General features: G+C 51.0%; 1 protein-coding gene across 4 annotated transcripts; it reads left to right on the forward strand.

The window, feature by feature from the left end:
- Window positions 1-1,719: 1,719 nt before the first annotated feature.
- On the forward strand, window positions 1,720-14,418 carry TXLNA (taxilin alpha). 4 transcript variants are annotated; one of them, XM_020896119.2, is made up of 11 exons: window positions 1,720-1,828; window positions 2,364-2,573; window positions 3,577-3,915; window positions 5,653-5,744; window positions 6,331-6,501; window positions 7,849-8,043; window positions 9,051-9,170; window positions 9,407-9,481; window positions 9,987-10,079; window positions 10,379-10,474; window positions 11,162-14,418. In XM_020896119.2, exons 2-11 carry the CDS (start codon window positions 2,396-2,398, stop codon window positions 11,486-11,488), a joined length of 1,686 nt encoding a protein of 561 aa, XP_020751778.1. In that variant the 5' UTR covers window positions 1,720-1,828; window positions 2,364-2,395; the 3' UTR covers window positions 11,489-14,418. The 4 variants fall into 4 exon arrangements, with proteins under 4 accessions (XP_020751778.1, XP_020751779.1, XP_020751780.1 ...); XM_020896120.2 differs by having other exon boundaries at window positions 1,721-1,869; XM_020896121.2 differs by lacking the exon at window positions 1,720-1,828 and adding an exon at window positions 2,076-2,261.
- The last annotated feature ends 2,023 nt before the right edge of the window (window positions 14,419-16,441 follow it).

Here is a 16,441-nt window from a genome sequence, read left to right on the forward strand (position 1 = left end):
GACTCATTGGAAAAGACCCTGAAGCTGGGAAAGACTGAAGGCAGGAGGAGAAGGGGACGACAGCGGATGAGATGGTTGGATGGCATCACCGACTCAATGGACATGAGTTTGAGCAAGCTCCAGGAGTTGGTGATGGACAAGGAAGCCTGGTGTGCTACAGTCCATGGGATCACAAAGAGGCGGACACAACTGAGCGACTGAACTCAAGAGCTCTAAAACAATGCCCAATTTGCAAAATAATTAAAAATATTCTCTGCCGTCTCAGCCCCCAGACTGATGCTAGGTTTTAGGACTAGAGCTTTTAGCCAACAGTTCTTGCAATGTTCAGTGACTTGTAAGCAAATAATCTCAAAACCTCCCCGCTAATGCTAGAATAAAACTCTGTCCAGACCTAGAGAGCTAAAACAAACTGCAGAGAATTGAAAAGACTTTGAAGTGGCCTTTGAGTTAGGTGGGCCACAAAAGATTTTGTTTTGCCAAGAAGGGAATTTTGGAAGGTAGAACAGCACCTACAAAAACCTGGGAAGTCCTGGAAACAGTAAAAGTATAGATGGAACAAAAAAGGCTGAGGGCATAGGTAGTACTGGCTGGAAACAGAAGCCATATCAGTTAGGCATTTAATACAGGCACACAGATTGTTAACTTTTATTCCACTATCTAATAGACAAATGGATCAAGTATTGCAGTCGGTCTCACATTTGTCTTGTGGTCTCACAAGGAGAAAAGCTTGGCTTTTTTTCCTCTTTAGCCCCAGTGCAACTGGAACTTTGTAGACGGTGCGCCGTGCAGAGAAAATGCTCAGGAATCTGCTGAGGCCAAATTTCCCCTTGCAGGGCCCCCTCAGTACCTTCCAAAGAGCCACTTGAGCTGGTAATGAAGATGGAAAAATGTTACTTTCCAAGTTATCTTGGTTCATCCTCAAGGAAAGCCTACCATGGGTGGTTATACTGAGTAAGAGGCGGGTAGTCCAGTGTTAGGATGGGTGCCAAACTTCCTGGCTTTGAATCTGCTCTCATCAGTCATTAATGATGTGACCTTGCACAAGATACCTAACCTGTGTCTTACAGTCCACAGCTGTAAATTGGGAATAACAAAAGGTACAGTATTTAAGATACTGGGGAAACTAGCGTTAAAAAAAAAAAAAACTATTAAAAAATTCTATTTGAATATGGGAATTGAAGCCCTGGGAGGGAAAAGAATGCCCAGTCACACAGCAAATTAGTGATGAAGTTGGGACTGGAATACAGGTCTGATACCCTGCCCAGTATTCCCCTACTCCTCAGAGTTCCTAGACAGTCACAGATGTTCACATGGACAGAGGAGCCTGGCAGGTTACAGTCTATGGGGTCGCAAGAGTCGGACAGAACTGAGCGACTAAGCACAGACACACACACACACACATACATGTTCACAGCAGGAAGGACGGGGTAGTGGAGGCATGCATAAAAAAGTAGCGTGGCGAAAGGCTCTAGGAGCTGAATCATAGCTTCTGCGTGATAGAAACGAGTTGACGTGAGTATTTGTGCAGAATGACTGACTCCTTTCACACCTCCTGGGTCTGCGGCTTCGAGGATTGAAGCCCTATTGCATCTTGGGAGGCAGGGTTTAGCCCCGATGCATGAAGGGACGCGTAGTCCTTCCCCTCCCCCTGCTTTCCAACTCAACCTCCTCGGAGGCCGCCTTCGCTTCATCTTTCCCAGCAAGCCCCGCGCTAGCGCCGGCTATTGATTGGCTGCGGCGCGAGCAGGAGGCTCTGCCGGCAGCAGTTATCCAGGGTTTCCGGTCCGAGGCCAGAGCGGGCGAAGCCGTCGGGGTGTCGGCGGTGGGGGTGCGTACGGCGGCAGCTAGGGGGAACACCGCGAGCAGAGGGTCTGTGGTCTCAGATGGTTTTGGCCGGTGCGGGGAATCGCGCGGGTTCAATGTGAATGCTCGGGCCTGGGGGCAGGGGGGGCAGGGCTGTGGCCTGTGCGCATGCGCGGGGCGGCGCGCGCGCGCGGCTGTTGGGCGAGCGGGGCTTGGGTGGCTGCGCGCGCGCGCGCGACGGGAGTGCGCCCACGTGGGGTCTGGGGGGCGGAGAGGAACCGGGAATCCAGCGTCCCGCCACGTCAGTCCCGGCCCTTGAGCCTGTACCGCGCGCGGCCTGTGGTGAGGGGCCAGTGTTGTGCCGAGAAGTGGCTTCTGGAAAAAGGAGGCCTGGCTGGACACACTGGACTGACCAGAGGCTGGGAGAACCGCTGACTCCCTCCGGTGAAGGCCTGCCGGTTTGTTTCCAGCTTTGCGCGCCCCCCCGATATTGGGATTTCTGATCCAGGCTGAGGAGGACTTTTCAAGTCTGGAAAATAGCAATGTGTTTGTTTCTATAGGATCTGTACCTAACCTGACATTTCATACTACAATGAAGAACCAAGACAAAAAGAATGGGCCTGCCAAGCAATCAGGCAACACTTCCAACCCCAAAAACACTCCGGGGCAACCGGAAGCAGGACCTGAGGGAGCCCAGGGGCGGCCCAGCCAGTCGGCTCCTGCGACAGAAGCTGAAGGTTCCACCAGCCAGGCTGCAGGGAAGGCAGAGGGTGTGTGCCAGCTCTGCTTTTCCAACGCGCAGGGGGAGGAGTTGGTGGCGCGCCGGTCTAGCTTCTGGAATTAGAGGCCCAGGCCACTGTTTACCCAGCAGAGAGGAAATGTGGAGAGGAGGCCAGCTCTGAGTCTGCGCAGCCCCCACCAGGCGCTGGGGAGTGGATAGAGCCTACCATTCAAAGCCCAGGGGCAGACCTCTGACAGGATTAAGTCAGGTTGAGGTTGGCAGTCAGATGAGACTCCCAACCAGCAAATCCAGGTTAGAAACACCTCATTCACCAGTGGGTAACTGATGTTTATACTTAAGGCATTTCTGGTGCTTTTTTTTTTCCCTCTCCCAGAGAAGGAAGGATTTATTACTTGACGAAAGTAAAGAGAAAACTTGATTTCCCAAAACACTGTCTCCTCTAGAACTCTTTTTTTTTAAGACAGCACCCGGTGGCTTGCAGGATCTTAGTTCCCATCAGGGATAGACCCTCCCCCCACCCCCACCCCATGAAGCCCAGAGTCCTAACCACTGGACTGCCAGGGAATTCCCTGGAACTTTTTTTAATATCAAGAGGCAATATTGGCAGGGTGGAGAAGGCAATGGACTAGACTTAGAGTCTAGATGTAGAGGTCCTGCTACATGATGCCACCCCTGTGTGTTGGATGGTCTGCTTACTTGATTTCTTTTTCTTTTCCCCAATTATTTTTATTAGTTGGAGGCTACTTTACAGTATTATAGTGGTTTTTGCCATACATTGACATGAATCAGCCATGGATTTACATGTGTTCCCCATCCTGAACCCCCCTCCCACCTAGTTGATTTCTTTTATGCTCAAAACAAGCATGGTTGGGCAGTAGTGAGAAATAGTTATGTTGGTTTATAGGGAAGTAAACTGAGGCTTAGAGAATTCAGGCAACATTTAACCCAAACCAGTATGTTTGGGCCTGAAAAATCCCAACCAGAGGCCTAACCATCTTATTTTCCTCTCTGCCCTTCATCCTCTCCTGAAGGAGCACAAGCCAAGAGTGCTCAGTCTGGAGCCCTCCAGGATGTCTCTGAGGAGTTGAGCCGCCAGCTGGAAGACATCCTCAGTACATACTGCGTGGACAACAGTCAGGGGGGCCCAGGCGAGGATGTGGCACAGGGTGAGCCTGCTGAACCCGAAGATGCAGAGAAGTCCCGGACCTATGCCTCGAGGAATGGGGAGCCTGAGCCAGAGACTCCAGTAGTCAATGGTGAGAAGGAAATCTCCAAGGGGGAGCCGGGCCCGGACGAGATCCGGACCAGTGATGAGGTCGTTGACCGAGACCACCGAAGGCCACAGGAGAAGAAGAAAGCCAAGGGTCTGGGTGAGCAGAGAGCAGCTACTTGTGAGGGGAGGGAGTTTGGACCTGACATTTCTGGGCTAGCCTGCTCTGCAAGGATTCAGAAGAAACCCGACTTCCAGAGCTGCCAAACCATATAGTCTAATCAAAGCCAGGACAGTGGGGCCATCACGTAGAGGTGTACGGTTGTTCACTGCATTAGGGGAATAAGTGGAAACCAAAGTCCAGTATACTCTTTGAGAAGATGAAAAGCAGGAGTCATCAGTAGGCATCCTGTGCTGTCACCATTTCTAACTTGCTTTGTGACCTTAGGCAAGACGTTTCTCCTCTCTGTTCCTTAGTTTTCACTTTTCTACACAATAAGAGAATTGGACTAGACCAGGGTTGAAAACTCAAATAAGTTAAGCTTAGCCAGAGGGCCCCAAGAGACCAAGAGAATGCCTCCTTTATCCAAAGGCTTGACTGCCACCTGGTCCCAGTGAGTTGATAGTATGTTAGAACTGCAGCTGGCTTGCTTTTTTTAGCCAGAAACATACAGTTATGTGAAATTTCTAGATTTGTAACAGTTGGCAACTAATAGAATAGGAGCCAAACAAAACTCATCTGTGGGTTGGATTTGGCCTGTGTAACAACGATTTGCCTTCTCTGCGTTGGTCTCTCAGAGCCTCCAGGAGTTGACACTTCAGGAACCTGGCAGAGTGCTGTGCGTGGTGGCCCCCTCTGACTCAGGCACAGCCAGTGGAGGAGTCACTTGGGTGGGGATGGAGAGTGAGTGGGTTAAAGAAGCAAAGGTGATATTATACTCATATCTTATGGGATCACTACTCCCCCCACCCCCTCCCTGTTGTCCTAATTTAAAGAAGCATTTGGGGTTTTTTTAATCTTATCATCAGATATTGAAAGGTATATTTATTTATTGGCAGGGGTATAGTCATTTTAAAGTGCACTGTTGGCTGCCTCTGTTGACTGGAGTGCAGTGTTCTTGAGGAGACCTATTCCTTTTGTGTCCTTCCTTTTTCAGAAAGGCTTTCTTTGCGTTGAAAGTGAAAGTCGCTTAGTTGTGTCTGACTCTTCACAACCCCATGGACTATATAGTCCATGGAATCCTCCAGGCCAGAATACTGGAGTGGGTAGCCTTTTCCTTCTCCAGGGGGTCTTCCCAACCCAGGGATCAAACCCAGGTCTCCTGCATTGCAGGCGGATTCTTTACCGCTGAACCACCAAGGAAGCCCTTCTTTGCATTGAAACAGCACTGAATTCACAGGTGGGATACCTTTTTTTCACCTGTAGGTAGAGCGGGCAGTTTTCTTTCTCCCACTCCTGGTGCTTACCTCTGAGATTTCATAGAGACTCATTCTTCTTTTTTTTTTTTTAAGATCTTTGTGTAATTGGTGGATTGATTCATTAATTGTTTTGGCTGCACTGTGTGGCTTGCGGGATCTTAGTTCTCTGACCAGGGATTGAATCTGCGCCCTTGGCAGTAAACACGTGGAATCCTGGACTGTCAGGGAACTTCCTCAGTCCTTCACTGAATAAGTATTTGTTGAGTGTGGCCTCTGTGATGGGCACTCAGGACGGTACTGGGGCTATACTGGTGGGCAGAACTGAGTGGGTCCCAGTGCTCCTGAAGCACACAGAGGAGCGGGGAATGAGCCAGGTCAGCGAACGGAAGCGTCAAGTCTGATAGGCGAGAATAGGGGCCCAGACCCAAAGGGGCCTCCAGAGAAGGGGCTACATGGCTTTGCTCCCTGTACTCCACAGGAAAGGAGATCACGTTACTGATGCAGACGCTGAACACGCTGAGTACCCCTGAGGAGAAGCTCGCGGCTCTGTGCAAGAAGTATGCCGAGCTGGTCAGTGCTCCCCCTTTTTACACCCTCCCTGCGCTGGGAGGTTGGCACATTTTTAATTACCCCAAGTTGCATTATGTTCTTCCTATGGCGCTGAATATGCTCATGGGAGGGGAGCTGAGCTGAGATGGGAAAGCACCAGGTCTAAGAAGGTGGTGAAGGTCTGTGAGGGGGAAGCAGAAGGATTATCTGTCAATAATGAAAAGGCCAACATGATACTCAGAATCATATTGAGAAGTGAAATGGGGAATCAGGGTCTGTTGCTGTATATAAGGAAGAGGGTAGCAGGTGGGCTGGTCTGTGGACACAGGTGTCCTGAGAGTTGGGCGAATGTCGTGGTTGAAGAGTCTTACAAGCTTTGAATCTGGAGTCACAGCTTGGAGAGAAACTGGCATCTGCTGGCTGTGAGCCTCTGCTGGTTGGTCCTCAGCGTCCATTTCTGTATCCTTGATGTGGGGGCCTTTGGGGTTATTGGGGTCAGTGTGTGAAGCACCATCATAGTGTCTAGCCTGAGCTGTGATGACTGGAGTTGGGTCAACTCTGGAGACTCTGAGTCCCCACGGGGCTCTTCCTCCGTCCCTGTCTCCAGCTGGAAGAGCACCGGAACTCCCAGAAGCAGATGAAGCTCTTGCAGAAGAAGCAGAGCCAGCTGGTGCAGGAGAAGGACCACCTGCGCGGCGAGCACAGCAAGGCCGTGCTGGCCCGCAGCAAGCTCGAGAGCCTCTGCCGCGAGCTGCAGCGCCATAACCGCTCCCTCAAGGTGCGCCATCCGCTTTTCCTGGCTTCGCTCGTCTTCAGTAGCTTTCGCCCTCAAAGTAACAAGGGCTTTGGGACAGAAAGAGATTGCCTCAGTGACACAGTGCTTAGAGCTGCTTAACCACTTACTGTGCACTTACATTAGGTGAGGTAGAGGTTAGATGCTGAGGGAACCGGGACGAGGGGCTTCACAGGTCTCTCCATTCCATAGAGTCCAGGGGAGCAGCCCTTCGCCCGGAGGGCCGTCAGTCAGGCCTCTCTCCTTGCTGCTGTGCTTCACCTGGGTCGGGGTCGGTCTGAGTAAGGCTTGCTCAGTACTGTGACCTCCAGATCGTTAAATATACCCTTTGTGGTTCTTTAAAACTTTGCATCAGTAAGTATATTTTGCAACTTGTTTTGCTCAGTTTTATTGTTTGTTCTAAAATGTTATAAATTTAATATTGATGTGACAAAGAGTAAAAGGTGACAAAAGTCTAACAAATCAAAGGTAATTATTGCCCACCATCCTCAACCCCAGCCCCAGTAGAAACTAATGGGAAACAGACCTACTTATATGTAAGTTTAGGCATAGCCTTCTAAGTTTCCTGAGTGTAAAATGTAACATAGTTTTGTTTTATTTTGTTTTTTAATGAAATTATTATACATGTATTGTTTCATAGCCTATTCCATTTTCTCAATGCCTCATCTTTCCCTATCACTTATATAAGCTTGTCTCATTCTTTTTAACAGTGGCATTATATGGATGCACTGCATTTACTCACTACCCTAGTTAGTGTGTTTTGTGTTTCCAATTTTTCACTGTTACAGAGCTACAGTGAAAATTCTTTTTATATATCTCTGGCTAATTATATAGGATTTATCCATAGGCTGAATCTCAGAAGTGAAATGTCTAGGTCAGAGAGTATCAAATTTTAATTTTAGTAGATTTTGCCTTCCCACCAATAGTGTCCAAGTGTCTAATTCTGCACAACCCTACCAACCCTGGGTATTACTGAATTTTAACTACTTGTTCAGGGTGAGGGGGTCATAGATAAAAGCACATTTAACTGAGACTAATAGATCTTCCAAACTTATTCTGAGGCCAGGAAAAGTAGGCTTCAGGAAATCTAGATTTCTTTAGAAGGGCACTTACCTGTATACCTACATTTTTCAGGGAGTCTCTGTCTCGATGTCACCTATTTACAGAGGGGTCCATTAGAAGCTCCCATTGCTTGACATCTCTTTAGAGCCTGGCTGCTCCTCACTGGGAGAGCAGGGAGGGCTACCAGGAAAGAGCATCCCTGGACTGGGGGGAGAGCCCTGTGAGGCTGGGAGCAGTGGGTGATGGAGCTGGGGTGACTTCTCTGCCCAGGAAGAAGGTGTGCAGCGGGCCCGGGAGGAGGAGGAGAAACGCAAGGAAGTGACCTCGCACTTCCAGGTGACACTGAATGACATCCAGCTGCAGATGGAGCAGCACAATGAGCGCAATTCCAAGCTACGCCAGGAGAACGTGGAGCTGGCTGAAAGGCTCAAGAAGCTGATCGAGCAGTATGAGCTGCGGGAGGAGGTGAGGGGCCGCCAGGGGACTGAGGAGTCTGGGTGGGTGCCAGCACCAGGCAGCACTTTCCAGGCTTCATGCCTTCACCCGTTCCCCCTTCTTACCTCAGGAGGGATCTAGATAAGGAACTGAGGTGATGAGAGGAATCTTGCTTGTGACCAACAACTGGATCCACAGTGCCCTGTCCTAAACTGTAGGGCCAGGTGTCTTTTGGAATAAAACTGTCCATGTTCTAGACTGGAGTTATATTCATGGATCATGTATTTTGTCGCACCCCAGCACGGTTTGTGGCAGCACCCCAGATCGGACACGTTAATGCTTATGTAGTTAAACTTGTGAGTATTCTCACCTAGGTTTATAATTAGCCCTACAGTGATATGGGTCAAATTTCTCTGCCCACTTAAGACAATTTCAGTTTTCAGAGTATTTTAGAATTTAGAATTACAGGGTGGGAGCTGGAACTGTGTTCAGTGATTGACTCTAGGGGCTGTGCCCTCCAGTTACTTGCTGTTTTGCTGCCCCTGCCACCTGAAAGGGCAGGACGTCACTCCCTTGATGGGTGTTGACTGCTGTCCCAGGCACTCAAGTCCCTCTGTTTGGGTCCCTGCACACTGTCAGTTGGCCCTTCTGGGCCAAGTGAAGGGCCCTCTTCCTCTTCCCTCTCCTTTCCCCCTGGTACTCCCACTTACTAGGGAGTTGGGCTACAAAAGTGCGGGTTCTCTGTCCAGTGGAATAATGAGGCTGAAGGTTTGAGTGTATCTGTTACTTGGCTTCCTGGGAGGTGATCTCATCCCTGTGTTAATGCCAGACTGACTCAGTGGGAAAGAAACAAGGTGAGGTTGGGAAGTAGACCTTCCAGGTACTTGAGGCCACAACCTATGGGACATGAGGGAGTCCAGCACTGGGCAGTGCCCTGGTCTCTGCATGTGGAGCATCCTGTAGCTATTGGGCATCCCCAAGAAAAGCTCCTAACAGATGGAAACCACACACCCACCCCCGACAATGCTTTCCTGCAGCACATTGACAAAGTCTTCAAACACAAGGACCTGCAGCAGCAGCTGGTGGACGCCAAGCTCCAGCAGGCCCAGGAGATGCTGAAGGAGGCCGAGGAGAGGCACCAGCGGGAGAAGGATTTTGTGAGGCTCAGGCCCCGGGGGTGGGGGTTCTGGGTGGAAGGTGGGTCGGGTTCTGGCTCAGCTCACAGTGAAGTGTGCCCGGGAGAGGTTGTTGTCTGGCTAGGCCAGGGCACTGCTAGCTCAGAAACCATCTGAGAGCAGGAAGCCTTGGGGGGTCATGGTGCGTATGGCTAAAACAGTCCAGATGCAGCCTCTAGGGGCTTCTGATGGAATCTGGGGTCCTGTCTTGGAAATAGCTCCTCAAAGAGGCTGTGGAGTCCCAGAGGATGTGTGAGCTGATGAAGCAGCAGGAGACCCACCTGAAACAGCAGGTAAGACTACAGTCTCCCCCTGTGCCTCCATGGTCCCCAAGCTGAGCCCCATCCTGGGGGAGGGAAATGGAACCCTCATTCTAGGCCCACCTTGATTCCTGTGTGACCTCCCAAGCCTTTGTTCTCTCAACCTGGCTGGCACCTATGTGGTGGTGACCAGGGTGGGTAGGCAAGCTAGAAGGACTTGTAGGTCCAAAGTGTTGTGTTCCTTTTGAGGAGGTGGAGACAGAACAGGTGATTTCAGTTATGTAAATTAGACTTCATTCTGGAAGAAAAGTTTGAAAAGGAACATTACAGGAAATACATAAATCACCCCAGTCCTACTTTTTATGCTTAACATTTTAGATTATATCCTTCCAAATATATGGTTTTTGTCTTGTTTTAAGGAAAACTGGTATCTCAACAGAATTGTTGGGTCAGAGGGCTAAGGGTGGGTCTGAGCTGGTTGACCAGAAGTGCCCTCCAGAAAAGCCCAGTCTTACTTGTGGGCTTCTCTCTCACCCAGCTTGCCCTGTACACTGAGAAGTTTGAGGAGTTCCAGAACACTCTTTCCAAAAGCAGTGAGGTCTTCACCACATTCAAACAGGAGATGGAAAAGGTGACTGTGGTCCAGATTGGGGGTGACTGTGGGGGTGCAAACGGCTTCATTCTGAATTGAACACTAGGCCTGCCTTCAGGAAGCCCCATCCCTGGAGTGCTTCATGTGGTGCTCTTTACAGTAATATGTGACTGATACCATGGGTGGGTAGGAGTGGGCCATATTTAACCTGGATACACCCTGGGGTGGCTCAGAAAGCACTGATCTCGCCCCCTTGGGATGGTTTCCCAACTTGGAGACAAAGATGTAGAGATCGCCTGACCCCCTGACCATTTCCTTCTATGTGTCACATAACCCAGATGACTAAGAAGATCAAGAAGCTGGAAAAAGAAACCACCATGTACCGGTCCCGGTGGGAAAGCAGCAACAAGGCCCTGCTGGAGATGGCCGAGGAGGTGGGCTGAGTGTGGGGTGCAGCCGGGCTGGTGGGTGGGAAATTCTTGGCCCTTTTCTGTACTTCCTACCAAGAAGGATACAGTGAGCCCCAAGTGGAGCTGGGATTCACACGCATGTCTGTCCAAGTCCAGACGCACCAGCTGTCTCCTCAAGGGAGGTAGTGAGCTTAGTGATAGGTCTGTAGTGGAAGCAAAGAGAGCAAATGGAAGAAAGGAGGAAACAGCAGAAAAAGCAAGGGGTGCCGATGTGTGTGCAGCTGGCATGCAGAGCCGTGCAGATAATTTGATTTTGCGGCTTGAGGTGAAGGAGGAGAAAGTAATTGATGGAGAGGCTGCTGTGTGCCAGACCCTGCTGAGTGTGTGGATGCGCCAGCTCATTGAGCTCTCTCAAGATCTATGAGGTGATGTTAGTAGTCCAGGCTAACTGATAAGGCAACAGACTCAAAAACCAAGCACTTCCTAAGGCCATCTGGTGAATAAACAGAGGAATCCATCACCTCCAAGCCATGCCCCTTCTCTATACCACACCTGTCTCCAGCTGGCAGCCATGTCTCAGCATACACCAGGACTGTTTACTCAAAAGGGGCCAGCGTTGTTAAAATGTGAATGGTGAATGTTTTCTACCAAGGGGCAGTGGTGGCTGGGTGGTTGATGACATGGAACTGAAGGCCCCATTTCTCTCCCTAGAAAACACTCCGGGACAAAGAGCTGGAGGGCCTGCAGGTGAAAATCCAGCGGCTGGAGAAGCTGTGCCGAGCGCTGCAGTCAGAGCGCAATGACCTGAACAAGAGGGTGCAGGACCTGAGTGCTGGAGGCCAGGCTCCCCTCACTGACAGTGGCCCTGAGCGAAGGGCAGAGGCTGCCAATGCCTCTAAGGAACAGGGTGCCGAGGGGCCCGGGGTTCAAACTCCGAGCTCCCCAAGGGCCACAGAAGCTCCTTGCTGCCCTGGAGCACTGAGCACAGACCCTTCAGGCCAAACGGGGCCCCAGGAGCCCACCTCCATCACTGCCTAGGGTGCCCATGCCAGGGGGCGCTCTGGGAAGGGAGCGAGCCACTCAGCCAGGCCCGGCCTGTGCGAGGCTCCCACCGCTGAGGCCCAGGGTGCTCTGACCTGGCTGACATCTGACTCTTTGCAGTTTTGGATTTTATGGGTCAGTTCTGCATACATACGGCATATGTGCAAGGCCTCATACATTTATATATCTGTAAGTGTAAAATGGGCTTGCATCATAGGTGGGGTGTGTACACATCAAGTCAGTGGCTCTTCTGTGAGCTGAAGCATCTTAAAGGGGAGCTGCCGTCACAGTAAGCTGGCAGGACAAGTGTCTCGAGCTTTTCCCTGCCTGATGTGAGGCTCACCCTTCCCTCCCTGCCCTTCAGAGCTCGTGACAGGTGACACGCCCAGGCCACGACTGTGTTTCTCCTGTTAGCGGGACTTGGGCAGCTCCAGCTCTCCTAGCTCCCCTGGAAGCTCCTTTGCTTCCCTTGACCTGGAAAAGGAGTCTCCAGGCAGAGCGTTGACAGAGCACTTGGAGCTGGTGATCGGACTGCTTCCCTGCCTAGGACAAGGGACCTGGAGCATGTTCTGTGCAGGGTGATGTGCTGGTAGGGAGCCCCTCAGGTGCCGCTTCCAATGATGCTTCGCAGTAGCCTTATCATTCACAGGTGCCTCTCTAGCCTGCACAAATGATGGACCAGAGATCACCCAAAGGATTCTTTCTGAAGGTTTGGGTTTGTTTCCTGTTTGTGTTTTGCACGTGACAGTGTTCGGGTTGAGGCTCTTCTGAGGAGGAAGGGGCGCTGTAGCAGTGGTGCCTGGGCTCCTGGCCTCTAGCGCCCCACCCCCCTCAGCACCCTGCCTGGCACCTTTGCCACATTGGTGCTTCGGATTCCTGCTTGATGAAGTCAGATTATTTATAGTAAGAGAAAGGAAAGGGTCCCCATGGCTTTGCCGCAGGCTTACCTGTGGCTTCAGTCCTGGGTGGCCACTGCTGATGCCATCACCACTGTCTCCACGCAGCAGATGCTGGGCCCCGGGTCCAACCGTCCCCTTGGCTTGATGAGTCTGCTTCATATATCCATGCCCACAATGTGCGTTCTTTTTTGAGATTTGCCCTGATTTTGTTACCCACGTAATAAGAGCTGAGATATGCCCTCCTTGACAGCCTATTTGTTCTGTGTGAGAGCCCCCAAGTCTTGTCCAACGGCTAATGGATAAGAATGAGACTCAGCCATTGACTGAGCCCCAGAAGTCCGCAGAATGGCTACAGATAGTTGTGTCTGTTTCTTCTCTACCCCAACTCCCACCCCTCACACATGCTACTCTATACTCTGAAAGACCTACTGTTTGCAAACTTGCCAGAGCATTAGCCAGTCTTTGTACAAAACACTTCTGGGACAGCAGAATGTATGAGTCTTGCATCAGGAAGCAGGGCTGCACTGGGTTTGGGGGTGCCATAATCCCATCTCCAGCTGGGCCTCAGCTTCAGTTTAGCTGCGGAAGCCATAGACCAAGATGGATTGAGTGGATGAGTTTTTGCTTCTTGTATTTCCCTGAAGTTAGTTCGTTGTCTTATAGCTCCCTTCATCTTCCACAAATAGCCCGCTCTTAACAGTTCTTAAATCCCTCAGGTGACAAGGTTCATAAAGAGTGTGAAGCACTCCTGAATCATGTTAGGACTTAGACCAGAGATGGCAAATGAATGACACACCGTTTCCCCTCTTCATCTATGGGTGGTACCACTAATCTGCTTCTGAGTATTTCCTGCTACATTCCTGGTATACCCTCATTTCTCTAGATTCCCCCAGCAGCCAGTGTGAGTGATGAGACCTATTTGCCATCCCTGGCTGAGATCCTGCTCTGCTGAGGAACAGAAGAGCTGCCAACAGGGTTTGCTGGGCTGAGGAAGTGCGGGAAGAGGCAGAAGTTTCTGCCTGCCCCCTTCACAGAGCAGGGAGGCCTGCAGTGGCCCACAGGATCACCTGCCCCACTTCAGCTACCTCTTAAAGCCTATAGTGCTGGCCAGGTGGGGACTGCCAGAGCCCAGTATGGTGTGGCAAGGTACAGTCCTCAGAAGCCAAGTCTAGCTGCTTGGTGAGCAAGGTGGCCCCAGCCATACAGGGTAGAAGCTCTGCTCTCAGCTCAGCCCTCTGTCTGTAGCCATCCAGGCCAGGCTGTAGGTGGGGTCCCATTCTCCTCTCTGTTGACCAAATCTTTTCAGTCACTACAGCTGCTCTGCTTGCTCTGCTTTCCAAAGTCAGCCCAGGTTCCTGGGTGCTGCCCACACCAGCCAGGGTCCTGGGCCAGATGATGAGGTGGCCTATCCGCAAATGAAGGCCAGTTCCTTCCTCAGTGGGGCAGGTCTCATGCCCATGACCTCAGTTTTTGGACCAAGAGCTGTGTTGGTTTCTTAGATTGCTAGCTTTTCCTCCAGGGGACCACCGCGGGTGAGGCTCTGCTGACAGTAACTTGTGTTCAGGGTCTTGTCCAGCTGAGAGCTTCGTGTACACCAGATTCTGAGAGGTGGCAGCAGCACTTTTTAAAAATTTGTCTTCTGTGAGGTTTTTGGACCATGGGCTGCGCTCAGGCACTTTCTATGAGAGAATGTTACGTCTGTAAACAATGGTTATCCCCCCCCCCCAGCCCCCACCCTGGTGTCTGTTGCCGGGGGGTGCCCAGGCCTGCTGAGGTGGTTCTCCTGCTGCTGCTCCAGCCCTCCCACCTTGCACAGCACAGAGGAGGTCACCCTAGGGACAGCCAGGCACCTGCCTGGGGGAGGGGTGCTGCCTTTTGTCCCTGTAACTGCTTCCCTTATGGCCCAGCCTGGCCGTCCAGATTTGTTTGAAGCTGTGCTGACAGCTTTTTTGTCTCCTTTTGGTATTCACAACAGCCAGGGACTTGATGTATTTTAAAACCACATTAAATAAAGAGTCTGTTGCCTTACTTTTTCTCTTCCAACCTTTGTGGTCCTTTGCTACTTCTGGATCCATCCGACCATCACTGATGTGTCCAGATCTGTGACATCCCTGGTTCCGCCCTGGTATCGCGCACCTTCCAGAGTGCCCTCCTGCCTTCCAACAGTCACTGCAGGCTTAGGACACTAGCAGATTCACTTCAACTGCCTGAGCAGAGCCCTTCGCAAAGTTGGCATGATGCTCATCAGATATATATGATTTTTTTCCCATCCAAACTTGTCCCTGGCCTCTCAGAGTTCATGGGCTAGTGAGGGGGAAATGTGCTTTTAGATACAAGAAAGTTGGTTGTGCTCTGGGAGCAGAGAAGAGGTCCTGTTCCCTTCACCAAGGGGATAGAGTTGGATCCTAGAATAGCCTAAGGACCCAAAAGGCAAGTGGAAGTTTGACATTTAGTGAGGAAGTGGTTGATTAGGCAAAGCAGGTGCACTGGAGGGTAGTGGGAGGAAATGAGACCAGCCAAACCACCATGAGCCTCTGTGCCAGGTTAAGGAATCTGGGCTAGATCGAGAGAGAAGGAACCACTGAAGTTGCTTAAATACGAAATCAGTCAAGTCTATGAGGAAGGCGCAAAGCGGGGAGAGTAGAGTTTGGCATAGGGCAACTAGCGGGGGCCCAAATTAAGATGAGTTGATGCTGTCACCATCGCCACTGGGGCTGTCCACCATGGGTTGTATCTCTGACACTGGCCCACCCAAGAGAATACACAGGAACTTCCACGTCGCTTTAACTTCATGCATCCCATTCCAAGACCAGAAGTTGCACTTAATGCTTATGGATGGGTGTGTTTCTTACTCCTGTTCACCTACCCCAAGGTGAGGTGTAAAAGTTGAGACTCCTATAAGGGAGACATCCTACTTGAACCTCACCCAGCATCCTGTTCTCTCCACCTGGGCTGGTCTGGCCCAAAGGATTACATATGAATACCTGCCACATGGCGGAGACAAGTGTCCTTCCCTCCAAGCTTCCACAGGCTTATATGTCCACACTGATTGTTGAAGTCTTAATGTCTTCCCTTCTGGGTCAGTCTAAATGTTAGAAGCACCTGGGAAAGAGCCCTGATGAGGTGCATTTGGAAAGGGTGACCGCCCCTCTGGAATTCAGTGAGGCCCAGGCCCGAGAGAGATGCTCCTGCTCTGTGTGTGTGTAGGGGGTGGGGGGCAGGGAGGTGCGGTGGTGGTGTGCTGGCCCTGGGGCAGTTATCTGAGACTGCAGGGCAGCCTCCTGTTGCATCAGATGCTTCTCAGGGGACCTGAGCTGGGAGCCTCTGACTGGTCTTTTAATAGCTGCCCCATTGATCTGGCCTCCTGGGGCAGGACCAGCAGCGCTGGCTCAGCCTTCATCAGACACTCAGGTTTCCCTCCTGGGGGCTGGTGTCAAGCGCTGGGTAATCGCACTGGTTTTGCTCTGACCTGATGCTCCCCACACGTGTCCCCTAGGCCTGGGGGTAGGGAGAGGGTAGGCTTGGCCTTGTCATTTCATGAATGGCTGAATACACCCCCATCACCTACCAGAATGGGTGCTCTGGAGGGAGTGGTATTATCCTCAATATTGTTGACTTTTAGTAAAATGGGACAATGACTGCCTTCCTTCAGGATTGTTACAAGGATACATAAAATGCATAATAGGGGACCTGGACTCACTTGAAAGATGGTTATCTTCTCTTGCAGTTTCTTTCTGCTGCTGCTTTTTGTGTTTCATATTTGTTGTTGTTGCCGTTCAGTTATTCAGTTGTGTCCAACTCTTTTTGACCCCATGAACTGCAGCACGCCAGGCAACCCTGTCCTTCACCAGCTCCCAGAGCTTGCTCAAACTCGTGTCCATTGAGTCGGTGATGCCATCCAACCATCTCATCCTCTGTCATCCCCTTCCCCTCCTACCTTCAATCTTTCCTAGCATCAGGATCTTTTCCAATGAGTCAGTTCTTCCCATCAGGTGGCCAAAGTATTGGAGCTTCAGCTTCAGCATCAGTCCTTCCAATGAATACTCAGGAT

This window comes from Odocoileus virginianus, chromosome 30, assembly GCF_023699985.2.
Source record: "Odocoileus virginianus isolate 20LAN1187 ecotype Illinois chromosome 30, Ovbor_1.2, whole genome shotgun sequence".
Lineage (NCBI taxonomy): Eukaryota > Metazoa > Chordata > Mammalia > Artiodactyla > Cervidae > Odocoileus > Odocoileus virginianus.

Excerpts from the sequence above, each read along its gene's own strand:
- TXLNA (XM_020896119.2), top strand. The coding sequence starts at position 2,396 with ATGAAGAACCAAGACAAAAAGAATGGGCCTGCCAAGCAATCAGGCAAC. Across the intron at positions 10,080-10,378 it reads TCAAACAGGAGATGGAAAAG|ATGACTAAGAAGATCAAGAA; the intron begins GTGACTGTGGTC and ends CACATAACCCAG. Across the intron at positions 10,475-11,161 it reads TGCTGGAGATGGCCGAGGAG|AAAACACTCCGGGACAAAGA; the intron begins GTGGGCTGAGTG and ends TTCTCTCCCTAG.